The following is a 19,742-nucleotide window of genomic DNA, read 5'->3' as shown; positions in this document are numbered from 1 at the left end:
ATCTCAGTACTGCGTTGAATCATTTAAGGAAATTCCCCATCCAATATGTGCTGCCAAATGGTTTGGTTGGATTGCAAGGTTATGTTAATTACTCCAATCTTAACTATTTGCAAGAAACAGGCGGACTTGGGAATCAGCAGGGAGATTTTAGCAAATCGATGAAGCAACTGGCTTTAAAAAATCACTAATTCAAAAATGTGAGATATTTGAAACTTATTCGGCATTTGTAAGTACTCTTTGGATATGTTTCAAAAACTGCATTATTACTCTTTGAATAAGGAACATACTTTATGACAATTAAAGCATAAAGAGTGTTGCCAAGGCACACTAGAGCACTGAAAAATATTAACACATCAATGATTGTACACTTAATGTTTCTATACTTTTCCAAGTTTGATTCTTAAAGCTATTTTAAATTGTATAAATCTGTGTGTATAAACATTGTTATAATTATTGTTAGACAGGGTGTCCAAATAGTGGGTCATAGTAATGCAGTAATACGGTTATAAATTGGCCTCTAGGGTCCAGAAAATGAATATTCTATAAGCGGAAGTACGCTATAATAAAAAACAAAAAAAAATATGTGGGTACGTACATATTTTTATTTTATATAAAAATAGAAAACTAATAAACATTAATATCGGTTTTAAAAATCTACTAAACTAAACCAAAAACTGATCTATATAAAATTTACAACATACAAGTACAAATACATACTTTATTCTTTTTGGGTAAAAAAAATCGTTACAAATTTCATATTCTCGACCTTCCAGGACGTTTGCATAATATCATCCGTTACATTATCAGTAGATTGTAAAAAAATGGTAACAATATTAGCGGTATAAAGCGCTTCAGAATAACTTTGTACTTAGTCCTGTTGAACATCATGGTCGCTTTCGTTACCAGACCTTTGAGGATCATTTGTCTGTAAAACTTCAGTAATAAAATCATTACCCGTTCAAAACTCCCTTGTTATTAAATTGTCATAAACAGTTGGGAAGCTATCCAACTCAAGAAGATACATTTCAATGTTAGTTAGATCTGTGAATCTCCCAGACATCGTCGTCGTTATTTTTGTACTTCTCGAACCACTGAACCAGAGGTAAGTCATCGTCTGAATCAAATTCATCTTCTGATTTTATCAGACGTGCATGTCGAAAGCAGTTTGAATTAGTGGTTGAAGCAACACGAATCCAACTTTGTGCAAGTAATTTTATGGAGTCTAGGATGGTGATGTTGAAAAGTTCCTTATTTTCAAATGATAACCAAAAATATCTGCGGTAATATGTCTTAAGGAAATTTCTTATGCCCTGATCCATTGGTTGGATGAATGAAATGATATTTGGGGGCAAAAACTCTAATCTGATATTTGCATTTTTCGCTTCCAGTCATATTTGCACAAACCCATACGGCGTTACTCAAATTCGACTGCTTCCCACCCAAGCACTTTTCTGCTCTAAATGGGAAACTGTCGGCCAGACACGCACGTTTCAGAGAAAACCTCGCAAATGATTACTGAAAAATCCCCGATTTTTTGGGGGAACCACCGCTCGATAATCCGGTTTTAACGTACACTCGTACTTTATAATCACAACAATAGTGAAAATATTGTACTCTATAACCGTAGTAGAAGTTATATATGGTACGTTATATCCCATGTACGTTATAAACGGAGTTTACTGTATGTTTCATTCATTTGTTTTGGAGAAAAATGTTAAATACAAAAGTTCTAGATAAAACTAAAAGAAACATATACAAGGTCACGGATAAATATGTGGAAAACAAAATATATTTTTTGAAATAGTTAGTATTATTGGATTAGTAGATACTCCTTTTTATAGTCAATCACCCAATATAGGGTTGTTATGGTATTTTTTCGTCAAAAACGCCCTGTGTTTAATAATACCCTATAATTTTATTATGTCAACAATTCAACAAGTCATTTATCTTGAAGTTATTTCGAATCGTTTATACAGGGTAAGTTAAAATGAAAAATATTAATTTTCGGGAATAAATCAAATGTGTGTATTGTACTTCCATTAGTTACTAGTATTAATGCTCTTTCTATTTTGCTAAGCATTCCCTATAGTTCAAATTAGTATGTTCGGAATCATACACATTTTTACGAACAAAACTCCCAAAATTTGTCAAATTATGAGAAAATGTCGCAATACGCCAAGAAAATAGAAATAAATCCGCAAATTTTTAATTTTAAATTCTGCCTTTCTTAAATCCCAAAATATTGTTTTCAGATCGCGTCTTTTGATGCAAATGTATGTTGGTAATGGAAATGCTTATTATTATTATTAACAATTTCTAATTTTTTACTGTGATATTCTGACATATCAGGTTCTAATCAACACTTTATTACCTCGCACTCAGTTTATGAATTTTCGAACTAGATGGCAGGTTCGCAGTAAGACTGCTTTTTGTCCGTACGAAGCGATATAGTGCTCATTCGGCTCGTTGCAATCGACAGTAGAGCAATGCTGTGGGAGCCTCCAACACGGGGAGGTATTTATAATAAGGGGGCAGAAGTCGATTATGGTATCAAGATATGCATTATTTGCAAGGATTTGACAACCCGCCATGATATGTTTGATCGACTCTCCGGACTCACTACATTTCCTACATCTGCCGTCGTCATTGAGCCCTAGTCAATATTTTTCATAGTTTCTTGTTCTGATGAGTTTTCAGTCTTGAATAGCAACAAATCCTTCGGTCTGAGAGTTTTTGGTGTCTAAACTTCTCGGATATATCCCGGTAGTGGCTGCTCTTGACCAATCGGCGTGTTTTGTTTGTGCTATTCTGTTCTTGCAAATGAGAGGTTGTAAATATTAACCAACCCTCTTCCTCCTTGCCTTCGTGGTAGATATAAGCGTCTTACTGACGCGCGGGGGTGCAAACAAGCAGACTTATAAGTTACAGTACAACTATCGTTCATAATTTTTGTTATCCTGTGACTATATTTTCCTCTAAATATTTTCTTCAAGTGGGTGTGATCTATCTTTTGATTCTGATTAGCACCTAAATTTTTATACGTTTTTTCTGGAGACAGGTTTTTAAGTAGATATTTGCTGTTGCTCCACTACTTCTCCTTTTTTGATGTTAATGATGAAGCATTATTATTATTATACTGCCCAATCGTTGAAAGATATTGTTATAGTGAAAATTAATTAAGCTGTTCTTTCTTGTTTTGCAGTTTTGTTTTTAGTTTTTAATTGGTTTTTTGGAGTCATTAGCAAATTAACATTGTATTTTTAATATTAATCCTGGCGTAAAATACTGTTTAAATTGTTTTTCCAAAGTTGCACAGTTCATAATTTTATTACTATAAATATTTCCTCATAACATCTTGTATTAACATAAAGCAAATGCTATTATCTAAAAGAATTATACTTAATTCATATCTGTCGACTTTTCACGGTAAGGTAATATTTATTTTGGTCTCAATCTTTGGTGATATTTTAGCACGGTTTGAAAATCTTCAGCATTTTGTTCGTAAAAATGTGTATTCCACAAAAAATAATAAGTTTAGGCAGGTATAGGGAATTCTTAATAAAACTAAAAGAGCATTAATAGGAATAATTATATACAGGGTGTGACATTTATTTTTTCCACGAAAATTAATATTAATTTTGACTCGCGCTGTATAGATGATTCAAACTAACTCTAAGACAAGTGTAGGCATAATAAAATTATAGCTGTCCGAAATGGTGTTAAAATTAGGGCATTAAACACAGGTCATTTTTGACAAAAAAAAATCCGAAAACACTCATATTCGGTGATTTAGTATAAAAGGGAGTGTCTATTAAAGTCATAGGGTGTTCCATTCAAAAATATATATATTATTCTAATTTAACTTTTGTATTTAACATTTTTCTCTAAAACAAGTAAACAAGATATATTACTTTGACGCACTATTTGGACACCCTGGACAATATATTACCAAGTAAACGCTGAATCCGTTTTTATGCCTTATGGTTTTTCCGTCCGTGCGAAAAACACATGCTGTGAATGAACAAAATAAAAGTGTGTTAAATTACAGCATTTATTGAAATAAAATATTTGCTTTGATCGCAAAGATCAGCCCCAAAGTATCTCGACACTTGCTTGAACGTAAACTGGATTGCTCCCCTTTTCTCGTTTCCAATACTTCAATTTGTTCTTTTATCCTCGCATCCCTCAAAGATTGACATTTAAAATGTTCCAATGGAAAATACACATGGCTACTAGATGTTGCAGGGCGATAAGCACAAGCGGAATTCGCTACTTGTATCAACGATTGTCAATAAAATAAATACGTACAAAATAACCGGTCGTTTATTATACAGAAGTTACAACACACATTTTTACATGACGCGCACACGACAGACAAAAAAGTAGGTGTTTTGTTTAGACAAAGTCACACAGGTTTGTCAGCATTTGTCGATTCTGATTGGGCCAACGATAGTCTAGATCGGTTGGTTATGTATTTTCTTTAGCCAGTGGCCCAATATCGTGGGAAAGCAGAAAACAAAAGACCGTAGCTCTTGGCTACGGTCTTTTGTTGGTGTATAGAGGTTCTATACATTTTTTGGTCCATTCGATCGGATTTTTGGACAGAAACAGGAATTTTTTGGCTATTCATTCGGATTCACGGTTCATTGAATGGATTTGGTTAGTCAATTGGTTTTTTCAAGAGTCTTCACATCCAGCAGCGTATCCTGGACAAGCATTTGAAGTTGTATTCAGTCGGGTGAGAGATTGTTGTCGCAACGATAAAAACAAACTCGCCGTCGGACAGCAAAATCAAGGTAACCTCGTTGCATGCAGAAAACTGTTGCCGTCGGAACTGTTTCATTGCGTTGTGCGTTCGCGTTACGGACAATCGGAAAAAGTGCCAAAGGTTTCCGTTTTCTAAAACAAATTTACGATCGACTGCGTATAGTTATTTGCCTCCATTCATTTATTGTTCATCAACGTTTTCCAAACAAAATTGTACATTTCATCCAATGATCGTTGAATTTTTTTGTAAAAAGGAGTTCCAATCGTAAAGAAATTTGCCAATTTACATTTGGAAAAACTGCAATTTTGGTGTAAATTTAATTCAAAGAGTTATTTACGTTGCATTAGGATCGAGATTTCAGTGCATCTCAGTGATATCGAGTTCGCGCAAAACTCTGAAAATAATTCACTGTTGATTTGATTTTAAAAATTTCAAAAAATGCCAGCAAAAAGAAAATCAAAAAGCGACTTCCCAGATACCGAAAATGGTGAAGTAAATGCTCGAATTCAAATTTTGGTAAGAAAACGGGCTAGCATAAAAAGCAGGTTAACGCGTTTTTCAAATGATTTTCATGCCGCGAACACTGAAAATCCTAATCGAGCGACAATACTCGAAATTGAATTACGCTTGAAAGAAATTGAATTGAATTTACTTTCGGAATTTTCTGAAATTCAGTTTGCACTTGAGGGCTTAAATTCGAATGATTTCACGGAATCTGAGTTGGAAAAACTTGAGTTTTCGTATTTTGCTTTAATTTCGGAAGCAAAACAGTTCATTTCATCGCACAATGATTTCAACAGAAATTCAACGGAAGATGAAACTCATTCGAGCACATCCATCATTGCCAATGTTCCTCAAAATTCAAATTTTCACCGGAAACCACATGCGAAATTTCCTACCATTGAACTGCCAAAGTTTTCGGGTCAATATGAACGATGGCAAGAATTTCGAGATACTTTCGTCTCACTTGTACACAAAAGTGAATATCTTGATTCTATCGAAAAATTCCATTACCTGAAAGCTTCACTAGAAGGGCCAGCAGTTCAGTGTATCCAATCCATTGATATTTCCTCCGAAAATTATGATGTAGCGTGGGACATTTTATGTCAGCGTTTCGAGAACAAGCCTTTGTTGGTTCACAATCACATTAAGGCTCTTTTCAACATTCATGATATTAAATCTGATTCGTCAAATTCTTTTAGAAATTTAGTCTATATCATTTCAAAAAACATGCGTTCACTTGAAAAGTTAGGAATAAAAATTCAGTTTTGGGATCCTTTGATCATATTTTGATAACAAGCAAATTAGATGTCGATACGATAAGAGAATGGGAACAGCTAGAGTTCAATGAGGAACTGCCCACCTTATCAGAATTAAAATCATTTCTTTCAAATCGCGCTGTTTTTCTTGACAAAGTTTCAATGCACAAAGGAAAACCAAAGAAAGCATTTTATTCCTCTCATGAAAAGAAGACATTTGCATGTTATCATTGCAAAGAACAGCATTCCATTTTTCAATGTCCGAAGTTTCTAGTACTGTCTATTGACCAACGGTATAAAACAGTTCAATCTTTAAAATTGTGCCCCAATTGCTTACACAGTGGGCATCCTGTTGAAAAGTGTCGTTCAGGTCACTGCAGGCAGTGTAATCGAAAACATAACTCGCTATTGCATCAAGCTGAATCGGAAAAGGAATCGATTACTTGTTCTGATTCAAAACCCGAATCATCGAAAACTCCCATTCAAGGTAAGGTAACATTACACAATTCCTACCCCGAAAGCCAAGTTTTGCTTGCCACCGCGGTAGTTGAAGTATTTGATTCTGATGGTGAAAAACATTTATGCCGAGCACTTCTTGACAGTGCTTCAATATCCAACTTTATTACTTCAGAATTTGTTAACAAATTAGGTGTCGAAAAACACAAATTCAATTCCTCAATTTTAGGCATTGGTCAAAGCAATTCCAGCATAAAACATTCATGCATTGTCAAATTCAAATCCTGTTATTCCCAGTTTTGGTTAGTTTTGGTTAGTTTTCAAGACAACTAACTTGTTTAGTTATCCCACAAATTACGGGTGAATTACCGAATTGCTATTTCGATCCCATCCAGTTGTAAATACCATCCCACTGTCAGTTAGCCGATCCTAAATTCCATGAACCGGGTCAAGTGGATCTTCTAATTGGCGCAGATACATTTTGGGATTTACTTGATAATGAAAAGATATCTCTCGGGTCACACAACCCTATTCTACATAACAGTAGAATTGGATGGTTCATTTCTGGTCCGTTAGGCATTTCCACCCCAAATCATTCTTTCTGTCAGCCCTCCACTTTAGATGTTCAAAAACAGTTAGCCAAGTTTTGGGAAATCGAAGAGTTGTCAAGTGAGCCGATCCTGTCGGATGAGGAATTTCAAGCCGAAAAACACTTCTCTGATAATTTTAAGCGTGGTTCAAATGGTAGATTCACTGTAGCCATTCCACTTAAGAAATCATCACAAGTTTTAGGGGATTCCAAGTTACAGGCAACAAACCAATTCTTGCAGCTGGAACGCAAACTTTCGAAAAATCCCAAATTAAAGGCGATGTACACAGATTTTATGACCGAATACCACGATCTAGGTCACATGTCAATTTTTGCTTCATCCAATTCCAAACCTACATACTATTCACCACACCATGGCGTTCTAAAGGAGGATAGCTCTACTACGAAACTTAGAGTAGTCTTTAACAGCTTAGCTCCCTCTTCATCAGGTGTATTCTACAATTCTATCCAGATGGTTGGGCCTGTGGTACAAGATGATCTGATTTCCATCATGCTAAGATTTCGGCAACACCAGTATGTCATTTCTGCAGACATCTGTAAAATGTACCGACAAATATTAGTCCAAGAGGAGTATCATCCTTTGCAGCTTATTCTATGGAGAGCAGATCCCATGGATGAACTTCAAACTTTATCTCTTAATACTGTGACTTATGGCACGGCAAGTGCTCCTTTTCTAGCCACACGCTGCTTAAAACAGTTAGCTATCGAATACGAATCATTGAATCCTCATGCATCTCGAGTCATCAGTAAGGATTTCTACGTCGATGATCTGCTATTTGGAGCTGACAGTTTCGAAGAGGCGGTACGTTTGTGTCAGAACGTTTCATCAATCTTAAAATCAACATGTTTCGAACTAAGGAAATGGAAATCCAATTCTATCTGAGGTTTCGAAAATCTATGATCCTCTCGGTCTTGTAAGTTATTAAGGCCAAAGTAATTATTCAACTTCTTTGGACTTTAAAACTTGCGTGGGATGAGCCGGTACCTTCAGACTTGTGTCGAAAATGGCTTAACTTTCGATCACAATTGCAGGAATTAAATTCGTTGCAAATTTCCAGAAACATTTCCTGCCAAAATCCTATTTCAATTCAACTTCATGGTTTCTCGGATGCTTCGAACATCGTTTACGGTGCTTGCATTTATATACGTACGAGTGATGCAATGGGCAATGTTCGCGTTAGACTTTTAACCTCAAAATCGCGAGTTGCCCCTCTCAAAGTTCTCAGCATCCCACGACTAGAACTATGCGATGCTTTACTTTTGTCACAACTATATGAAAAAGTTAAAAGGTCAATCACATTAAAAATTGACAACGTTTTTTTATGGTGTGATTCCACAGTTGCGCTTGCTTGGTTAAGATGCTCACCGCACAGTCTTCAATTTTTTGTTGGAAACCGTGTATCTATCATTCAGAGTTTAACATCAATTGAGGATTCGAGATACGTTCCAACTGAGCACAATCCAGCAGATATTTTGTCACGTGGAATGTCACCACAAGACATCTTATCAGCATCCTTCTGGTTTCATGGTCTAGTTGGCTTCGAGAGTCAGGAAATAAATGGCCAAAGGATATTACCTGCGGAAGCTCAGTTCCATTCGCGGAACTTCCAGAAATTCGAAAGATAGCTCAATTCTTTGTTCATCCTTCATGCGGCTAATTAGAGTTGCAGCTTATTGTCTACGCTTTATTAAATCATGCAAAATAAAGTCTTCCAAGGGACATCACAAACCTTTGACAATCTTTGGACTCCTTTATGCAAAGGAAGTTTTAAGCAAGTTGTCTCAACGCGAAAGCTTTTCAAGGAAAATACATGAACTTTCAAAGTCAAATCAGGTTTCCTCAAAAAGCAGACTTCTTAGTTTGACCCCTTTTCTTGACGATGGTCTAATTCGTGTAGGAGGTAGACTTAAACATTCATTCTACCCATTTCATAAAAGGCACCCAGCACTTTTATGTTCAAAACATCATTTTACCTACTTGTTATTTAGGTACGAACACAAAGTCCTTCTGCATTGCGGCCCACAATTACTTCTCTCCCATATCAGGGAAACTTTCTGGCCAGTCGCAGGTAGAAATCTTGCCAAGCGCATTGTAAGAGAATGCATTGTGTGCTTTCGATTCAATCCCAGTATTCCGACTCCAATAATGGGTAATCTTCCAGAGACGCGAATTTCACCAAGGCTACCTTTTTCAGACACAAGCATTGATTACTCCGGCCCTTTCCAAATAAAAGATCGCAAGGGACGCGGATGTAAAATACAAAAATGCTATCTCGCACTTTTTATTTGTTTGACTAGCAAGGCAGTTCATCTCGACCTTGTCACTGAATTGTCAACACAAGCCTTTCTAGAGACATTTCAACGGTTCATAGCTCGCAGGGGTAGGCCAACCAACGTATATACTGACAATGGTACCAACTTTAAGGGGGCTAGTAATCAGTTGAAAGAATTGGGCGATTTTTTAAGAAACAACTCAGATTCTGTAAAAATTCAGTGCGGATTGGACTTAAATATACAGTGGCATTTTATAGCAGCCTACTCGCCTCACCACGGAGGTCTCTGGGAGGCAGGAGTGAAATCAGCGAAGCATCACATCAAAAGAATACTATCTAATGTCCTTTTAACATTTGAAAGTTTTTACACAGTTCTTACGCAGATAGAGGCCGTAATGAATTCTCGACCTCTAACGCCACTCTCTTCTGACCCAAACGACCTAGGGGTGTTAACTCCAGCTCATCTATTAATTGGTCGTTCACTTCAATCAATTTCCTATCCAAATGTACAGGATATTCCTTTGAATCGTCTTTCTCACTTTGAACAATTGGAAGTCCTTAAACAACACTTTTGGAAAAGATGGACGAAGGAATATATTGGTCAATTACAAGAAAGAGTTAAATGGAAAAAGAACCAGCATAATCTTGTAGTTGGTACAATGGTTTTAGTCCGCGATGACAATTTACCCCCGTTCAAATGGCGGCTAGGGCGTATAGTTGAACTTCATCCAGGTGGTGACAATATTGTGCGCGTCGTTTCAGTCAAGACCACATCTGGAGTGATAAAACGCGCTGTCCTAAAGTTGTGTCCGCTTCCAATTACTGACATTTAAATTACATTTTTCATTTTTCTACCTGTCACTTTGTCATCATGTTTAAGTTTCATTTAACCATTGTAATAAGTGTTTAGTTTGAAGTTTCTCATTTTGAAACAACTTACATTCTTTCAAGGCGGAGGGCACCCATTTGTAGATTTTAAAATATTTGATGATGATGGCGAAACATGGCAAAAAAAAACCGAGCACTGCCGAAACGGCACTTAGCCTTTACTGTAATTTGCCATTCTTTAAATAAATCTCTCCAATCATGTAACAATTTTCTAGAAACTGTTTCAGTCAAGCTCTGAAGAAGCCAACAGGATGAGTCGAAGTTTCTTTGAAAAATTATAGTCTGGCTTTATCAAAGTAGCTCCGATAGTTTGTTTTTGACTGGCTATTTTGTAGTCGATCTAGCGGGTCGCGGATCGATGGATTCCCTGTAATAATCAATCCAGTGATAAGATTATTATATAGATCTTTTAATATGGCCGAGAAGTCTAACCCCATGTCGCCTCGCTCGCCATCAGAACCCGCCACTCCGGGTTTCTATTTCTATTTTATTATTTTTATTATATTATTATATCGATTATTTCTTACGATCTCCGACATCTCCGACAACAAATTTATTTTTTTGCGTTTTGAATGATTATGTAAAATAATAATAATAATAATAATAATAATAATAATAATAATAATAATACATTTATTGTTATAACCATCAAATTTACATAGAAATAATTACATAACCAAAGTTAAATAAGTGAAATAATGGTCAACAATAGGCCTTGTTAGGGCAGCCATCTAGAAGTTCTAGATACTGTTCAGGCTTCAATTTAACAGCGAAAATATAATAATAAAAAATTTCATAGAATTTATTTGAAAGCGCCAAGCGTAGATACACATAATTCTAAAGAAAAGAAAAGAGAAGAAATGGAGGGGGAAGGAAAGGAAAGGGGCACATGTTTTGTAGAAGAGCTTAATATTAGTGCGTACGTAACAACTGCTTTTTGAAATTGTTCCTAAATATTGAATTGGACTGATTAATATTAAAATTAGTAATATGATCTTTTAAATAATAGTAAAATTAGTAATATGATCTTTTAAATAATTCTTTGCGGTGACGGGGTATAACGAGTCGGTGTCTACCACGCAGATTCAAATTGTGTACTGATATGTTAAGAGTAATTTTTCTGTAAATATAAAAAGGTAATTTTGTTTTAAGGATGTTGAAATAAAAGGAACTCATTCGTAATTTGCATCGAAGGTGCATATTAAGCCAACCCGACGCAGCAAGGTACGGGGAGATATGATTTCTCCTCCTTACCCCATAAATTAGCCTTAGACAGGAGTTTTGAACCTTCTGGGCACGGTAACGATCGGACGCATCCAGGCACGGTCCGTACACAGCACTGCAGTGATTAAATTGTGACAGAACAAGTAATTCACACAGCAACTTACGAATTCCCTGACAAAGTACATGTCTATTGCCATAAATTAATTTTAAATTAGCATAGGCAACCCTTAGTTTATTAGTAATACGTTCTCTGAAACGCAACTGCGAATCAAGAGTGAGACCCAAGCTTTTGCATGACTCAGAGAGTGGCAATTTTATGTTATTAAGTTTAATTGTTATGTTATACTTTGCATGGGTTACATGATTATCATTTCCAAAGAGTATTACTGAAGATTTATTAGGGTTAAGCTTTAGGAGGTGATCTGTTGCAATGTTAAAAAAATTTGATAAATCAGTATCGATGACATCCTCCGCGGTAGCTATTTCTTGAGGAAAAAATGAGTAGTAAATTTGAGTGTCATCCGCATAAAAATGACAGTTGCATTGGTGGAGGGCTCCAATGAAGTTAAAAGTAAAAATAGTGTACAACAAGGGACCAAGAATGCTGCCCTGTGGAACACCCATGCGAACACCCGGGAACGATGACTGCTGCTGATTGTAGACAACCCGTTGTGTCCGACCTGACAAAGAGGAACACAGAAACTTTCGAGCACCTTCGGAGAAACCAACGTAATGGAGAATGGCCAAGAGAATTGAATGATTTATCATATCAAATGCCTTACTGAAATCCAACAATATTAAAGCCGTTATCTTTCCATCGTCAGTCGCTCTAAAAATGTCATCAGTAATGTCCAGCATGGCACTCTCACAACTGTGATTACGTCTAAAACCAGACTGTTTCTCTGGTAGAATATGATTAGAACATGCAATATGCTAATTGACCGCAGGTGACTAAATTCGCTGGGATTGTTTATTTTCGGTAAGGGGATGACTTGTGCCCGCTTCCATGTTGACGGAAAGTACGAATTTAAGATACACTCATTTATTATATGCGTAATGTATGGGGCAATATATGGACAGCAAAGAAGTATTAATGATTTATTTATATCATCATGGCCCGCAGCTTTAGATTTTATATTTTTCAGAATGTTGAGAATCTCATCTTCCGTGGACAATACAAAGTCAAAGTGATCCGTTCTGTCATTTAACCTATTATTATAATAAAAATTCAGCAGTTCTTGATTGGGGCTATCATTATTTTCCACACTGTTTATAAAAAAAATATTAATTTGATCGACATTATCTAAGTGACTTGGTAAAGTACCCCTGTTACATTTTACAACATTAAGTTTCCTTAGTTCGTTCCATTTCTCTTTGGCATTACCATGACAAAACTTAGTTCTTAAATAAGCTTTTTTCTCTGATCTAATGGCCGAATTTGTATAATTACGTAATTGTTTGTAATGCTCGTAATGTGCTGGAAGTTTAGTCAGTTTAAATTTTTTTAGCGCTTTATTTCTCAGCTTTTGTAGCAGTTTTATGTTTTCTGTTATCCAAGGCGCATAGTTATAGTTTTTATTCTTCCTAAAGCGTTTTAACGGCGCGTGCTTATTAAATAGTTCCAATATGCAAGTATTTAAGAGGTTTAGCTTTTCTTCAATGTCACAAAAATAAAGTAAGTTATTTAAACGGTAAATCTAGTAGATCCCTCTTAAACTCCTGAAGATGAGTGGTTTTTAATGATCTATAATAAAAACTTACAGGTTCATTATCTGGCAAGTCTAGACTGAATTTTATGTATGTCAAAAAGTGAACAGCGATGTTATTGTCGACAACCCCTACATCAGACACGTTTTTTACGTTGGTAAATATTAAATCTAAGAGCGACATAGAATGTAATGCAATGCGGGTAGGTTCTTGTATATATTGGTCCATATTGTAAGTAGAAAACACAGAAGTTAATCTATTTCCAAGATCAGTATTTAAATTAAGCATATTGATATTGAAGTCACCAAAGCATATTAAGTTATTATAGTCCGAGTATATATTAAACAAGGATTCCTCAAGGGTATTAAAAAATTGTGATACGTTAGTATTAGGTGGCCTGTAAAGAGTACCCACCATAAAGGTTCGATTATTTAACAGTACTTTAACCCATATGTATTCAATATGCTCAAGACAAGCAGAGGCCAAAACTTCACACCTTAAATTAATTTTAACGTACACTCCCACACAGCCTCCGCGCCTGTCCAGACGATTGTGATGCAGAAAATTATAATTCGGAATGCCTACCATCTGATCAACCCCCGCACCCAGCCACGTTTCAGATACACCAACGATATCATAATTGGCTTAGAAAAGAGTCAAAATTGGCCAGCAAGGACCTTACATTAACATGTGCGGCACATAAATTAAGATGCATTGAGAACTAAAGGAGGGAAGGTTAGCAAGGAAGGAAATAGTTATCAAATTCAAACGAGCAGTGGAAAGTACGAGGGTACCAAAACCAATAAAGTTGGTGCTGCATGTAACCTAAAGTTAATTTTTAGTTCGTGTATTATACAGAAACATATAAATACTGAAAAAAGCCTGTATCGTACATGTGGCATATGTGACATACCTAAATTACAAGATATAAAAACTATTCTTCGAAAAGTATATTATAATTGACTAATCTCATGGTGCTAAAATTTTTACTAACAAGCTGAGAAATGTGAGGTTAACATTGCTTATCACTAAGATTAATAACGAAGAGAAAAAAAAAAGCAAGCTGTTATAATTTAATTCACAATTAATTTCTGTAAAGTTTTATTGTTTTTTAAAAAAAATTCCTATGGTGTTTTTAGTTTTAAAAACAATATTAAGACCAAATTTAGATAGATTTTTCGAAATTTTCTTGCTAAGTTATCCTATGTATTTTTTTGTTTTATAAATTTTGTGTTCGATGTTTAATATGGGATAGATTTGACAGTTATTTGAAACTGCTTTATGGTAATAATCTTATTTATCAAAAAGGGGCCGTAACCACGGTTAAAAGCTATTTGTTTAGTAATATTTAATTCTTTTTCAAAATTTTCTGTGGAAAGTGTGATTTTACGTAGTGTGTGGATAAAAGCATAAAAGGCAGCCATTTTGTGTGTGTAAGGGTGATTTGAGTTATTATTTATTATTGTATCCCTATGTGAGGGCATATGGTAAATGGAAAAAATTTGTTCTATAGTTTAGTTATATGTCCAGAAAGTTGAGAGTGTGACCTAGTTCCTATGGTAAATTTTATACGATTATATATGGAGTTAATATGATTCAAAAAAGGACTGCAGCTGTCTGAATTCCATACGTAACCGTATAAAATTTACCATAGAGATGGAACTAGATAACCGCGTCAAATAGTCTTTACTATTTTTTTTTAATTAAGTTATTGTTAATGTTAATGTAAATTTGTACCTAAACTTTTTACGTAGTTATCGTATTTTAACTTAAAAATTATTTTCAAAAAATAAGAAAATTAATGAATTAATGAAAAATTTGATATTAAAGAGTTTCTTTTAACTTGATTGTATGGTTCTCTTTTTTAAAGTCATAATAATAAATGTTGTTATATATATTCCGGCAGAGGATCACTGCAATTTTACCCTTGCTTTTCATTTTATTACTGCGTAGAATGCAAGAATAATATATATCTAAGTTTACCTTAATTTATGCATACACATATTTCAGAGGCTTTATTATTTACAATGAGCGAATGAGCTTCTGCCGCTGCGCCACTTAAAATGTTGACGTTGTCAAACTAACCTAAAAAAATCATTTTAGTATTCGCAAAGTGGAAAAAATATACGGCGCTTTGGTCACTTAACAACGTAGGTGATAAAAACTTTTTCATATTTTTACAATCCTTTATTCTTCCTTATGAGTTTATAAACATTTATTTTTACACAATCACGCTATTTACAACATCATATAAAGCACAGTATAAATTAGAATACAATTGAAAATCACACGCGGTGTATTAAACATATTTGCTAAGATATAGTTTCCGATTGTTTCTTAATGTTAGGGAATGCATCACTTTATCAGTTTAAAGTATAGTCTAACCTATGTAGGTAAGTATTTTTCTTATTAGCGAGTGTCTATTGCAGCTAAAAATATTTAAAAAAAAAAACCTTTTTAATAACATTTTCAATTTGGTTCCCTACATCATGAACTCGTTTTTATTTAAAGTCTATATAGATTAGAAAACAATTATATAGATTCAGTCGATAAAAATTTTTTCATCAGGCAATTCTGTCGCCGGCATTAACACTCATAAATATTATATTTTTCTTATATACCTCTAAAAGCTAACAACAAGGGTACATTGAGAAAAATACGTTGATGATTCGGAAAATTATATCAAAGAATATCCAGTTTTATAGAATGCTGATTGTCAAAAATTAAAAAAACTAAGCATTTCAATTCTAACTTAAATATAGCAATCTTAATCAATAATAATTACTTATATACAAGAGCCACTTAAAAGACCCTGTTACATAGTTCCGGATAGATAAAATTGAAAATGTCTAGTCGCGATGGATCGACGATACTATGCGATTTGACGAGAATTTATAGTTCAATGATATATCTATCTTTCTATGTACAGGTAAGCCAGTGTCTAATAATATCTTATGTAAAAGGAACGAAGATTCTTCAACATATTTCTAAAGAGCGAAAAGTCGTTGATGATATATTAGTGAACTGTAGCAGCTCCAATTTATTTTCAAGTTCCATGTTTTCTCCTAAATGACACCACAAGTTCAGAGGGTGCTGTATATAGCAGATGGAACCCAAAATTACGAAATTGACAAATTTATTACACAGGGTAGCTCACTACTGCGGGACTCTTTTACATCTGACTTAGAGTTTATTTTGTGGAAACATTTTAAACGCAAAAGTTGTTTCCATGGGTAGGTTGCATGCAATGAAAATAGTTCCTATTCTGCAGGGTACCTCATAAGATTCTCACAGCATGCTTCATTTTAAATGGTTAGAACGCCTTGTATATTAATAAATTTTTTGATTTCTGAGAAAATTTCATTGTAAGTTTCCATTCGCTATACTTAATCTTAATAGTACCTTAAATATCTTGATTAATTTAAACATTTTGAAAGATATAACATTATCATAATCGTTCTCAGGTTCTCTGGCATTGAAAACTGATTTTTTGCTTACATGGGGTTTATCAATAACTAACAAACCAATTACATTATTTTCAAATTTCCAACAGTTTTCTTGCTATTTCATAATTTTTATCAAGTCAATCAAACCACAAAGTTCTTTCTAGAGTTAGCGTAAATTTTGACCAAGTTTGACAGGTTCCTGGTTTTATTTACTTTATTTACTATTATTATTTACTCCAAAAGAGTTAAGGAACAATTGGCCACTCAGATTACAGGATTTGTAGCGTTTGGATTTCAACTTCCTGGATGTATAAAAGAACTAGTGGACTTTTTCTAGGCGTGCACAAAATAGATGTCCATCATAGGTTCATTATTAATATACTAATACTATAATACAAAATTGTTTAGTATTTCTTGTTTCTCTTGTTATATCATTTTTGATTTTATTTTGATTTTCGGTGCTAATTAAACTGCATTGGTTGCCCTTTGCCATATTCACTTCATTTCTTAAGGAATCATCAAATTAAAAAAAAAAATAGAATAACAAAACACGATTAAAAATCTGTATCTGTTTTATTTTGCATCGGATCATAAATAATATACAGGGTGTCTTAATTAGACAAATGAGAAAATAACCTTAAAAATACCTTAATCTGATCAAGACGAAGATACAAACGGGGTGAAAATCCAAAGACCTCAAATCAGGTGTTCTAAGTGAACTAATTTGACGTAAATAAAATCAAAAGAAAAAAAATAACTTTGCCAAACGTGCCAGTGCTGACATGATACCTCATCTTCACAGATAAAAAATTGCAAGATGCAAGCTTTCTTTTGATTTTTAAATGCCATATTTATTTCATTTCTTAAACAAACATCAAATTAAAATAAAAAATATAAAATAACAGAAACCCATTAAAAATCTGTATCTGTATTTTGCATCGGATCGTAAATAATATACAGGGTGTATTAATTAGAAAAATGAAAAAACAACTTTAAAAATACCTTAATCTGATCAAGACGAAGACTCCAAACGAGGTGAAAATCCAAAGACCTCAAATCAGGTGATCTAGGTGAACTAATTTGACGTAAATAAAATCAAAAGAAAAAAAATAACTTTCCCAAACGTGCAAGTGCTGACATGATAGCTCATCTTCACAGATAAAAAAGTGCAAGATGCAAGCTTTCTTTTGATTTTTTAATGGCATTAAATGAATAATTATTCAAAATTTTAAATATTTCCATTTTTTTTAGTTTTTAATTTAGCGCGCTACTACAATTATGTTTCGATTTTTCAAAATTTTATCACGCCAAGCCCAAAAGGTTCGCCATCATTGCCAAGTCAATCGATGCAGAATTAAATTTTGCATCTTCGAAAATTATGTAATTCATGTTCATGTGTTTTGGTTAATGGTTAAAAAGTGCATAGTTCAAAATTATGTTATCTATATATTTCAAAATTTTCAAATTATTTAAGATGTCTAAAGATCTATTGGGATTAAATACAGGAAAGTCTTAAGGGACGTAACATGAAATGTTCCTAAAAATCTAAAAATTAAATAACAAACAGGGTGTTCTATTTAACATAGGGAAGTAAGGGACTGTGATGTACTTATGAGATACCCTGTATAATGGCAACCGTTTTCGTCACATGTAGTACATTCAAACCAACAATCTTTGTTTTAAAAAGTTAAAAAGAACCCCGAAAAGTTGAGCAACCCTGTATATCGAATATTTTTTATTTGAAAAAATTACGTGAAATCGCCGAACATCTTTAGGAAGTATAATATTGTCTCTTAATTCAATATAATGGACTGAAATGACATAATTTTATAGAAATGTAGTGGGAAATATTTTTCGAAAATGCCATTGCGACAATTCCGTCTTTGACGACAGTTAAGAGAAGGACAGTTGTTTCTCAGCCAGTTCAACAGCGTAGAATGAAATTATCGACTACCTAGTAATTTTTTTTGTTTCCGGGAAAATAACTAAGATAGCTTTCTAGCACAGTGTTGCGAAACACGTAAAACATCCCACTTAATTTGATTTAATTCGGCCTTAAAATAAACGCAAAAAAGATGCACATCGGTTAGAGATAAAGTCCAGTCAGAGCATGACATGATTAGCTACTTTGTTGTAAATTCATAGGAATTTTGTTTGTCAGTTTTAAAATCATTATTTATGGTTATGGTAGCAATATAGCTAAGACATACGGGTCATTTTTGTTTACGTCACTATACGTGACGTAACTGCATAGCTGCTCTTATGACAGTATACGCGAAAAATATTTCCCAATAGAAAATGTTTCCTACTTACATGGCCGTTATTGTTTTTGATGTGCAAATCAGATGCGATCGGTGTCTAGCTAATAACGCTAATTGCTAATTATTGCACCAAATATTTCATTAGCGAAACAACTAAAAGTCCGAAAAGGGATGGTAAAAATGCGGGTGCTGCGCTGACGCGGATGTCACCCTTTCGCAGGAAAGGCGCGTCGATGACGTGGATAATGCCGTTCGTACACTCCACGTTGGGTCTGAACACTGGGATCTTCATATCGTTCCAGTGGATCACGAAACCTAGAAGGAAAGTCGGTTCCGTTATTAATACGTAATTGACTATAAATATTTAAGTGTAAGATGAACTTCACATCATAGGCTATATTAAATTTTCATATATACCGGGTATCCCAATAAGGGCAATAAAGGAAAATTATTAAGTACATTGGCCAAAAGAAATTGCCAATTTTTTTCGATGTTTCGGAAATCGCCATTAGGGGGCGCATTTGTTATTTTGAATTCACATATTTTTTGTTTAATGCCGTTTGCAACGAAAATGGTGGGGGTGATCGATCATTTTCTTAAATAAACGTCCATATCTCCAAAAAGGCTAGACGCATTTTAATACACTTTACACTTTGAGTTGTTGAAAAGTGAATTATCTTAGTCTATCCGCTAGGAGCATCTGCGATTGCGGTTGATTACTTCGCAAGCAAGTGGGGTTTTCCGACATAATCTCGGAAAAAAATTTTCTAGAAAAACAATATATATATATATATATATATATATATATATATATATATATATATATATATATATATATATATATATATAT

At 34.2% G+C, this 19,742-nt stretch overlaps 1 protein-coding gene across 7 annotated transcripts in view; it reads right to left on the bottom strand.

Moving 5' to 3' along the window:
* Nucleotides 1-15,370: 15,370 nt before the first annotated feature.
* The window catches only part of LOC132700285 (fasciclin-1), a 613,802-nt gene continuing 609,430 nt past the window's right edge, over nt 15,371-19,742 (bottom strand). For all 7 annotated transcript variants that reach the window (XM_060667461.1, XM_060667464.1, XM_060667458.1 and 4 more), the window contains one exon: nt 15,371-19,207. In XM_060667461.1, coding sequence (XP_060523444.1) covers nt 19,014-19,207 — 194 coding nt within the window. In that variant the 3' untranslated portion in view covers nt 15,371-19,013. The remainder of the gene's footprint in view (nt 19,208-19,742) is intronic.

The sequence above is a fragment of the Cylas formicarius genome, unplaced genomic scaffold (genome assembly GCF_029955315.1).
Source record: "Cylas formicarius isolate icCylForm1 unplaced genomic scaffold, icCylForm1.1 PGA_scaffold_4__25_contigs__length_36172078, whole genome shotgun sequence".
Lineage (NCBI taxonomy): Eukaryota > Metazoa > Arthropoda > Insecta > Coleoptera > Brentidae > Cylas > Cylas formicarius.
The sequence above is the reverse complement of the archived record's forward strand: the minus strand, read 5'-3'. Positions and strand labels throughout refer to the sequence as shown.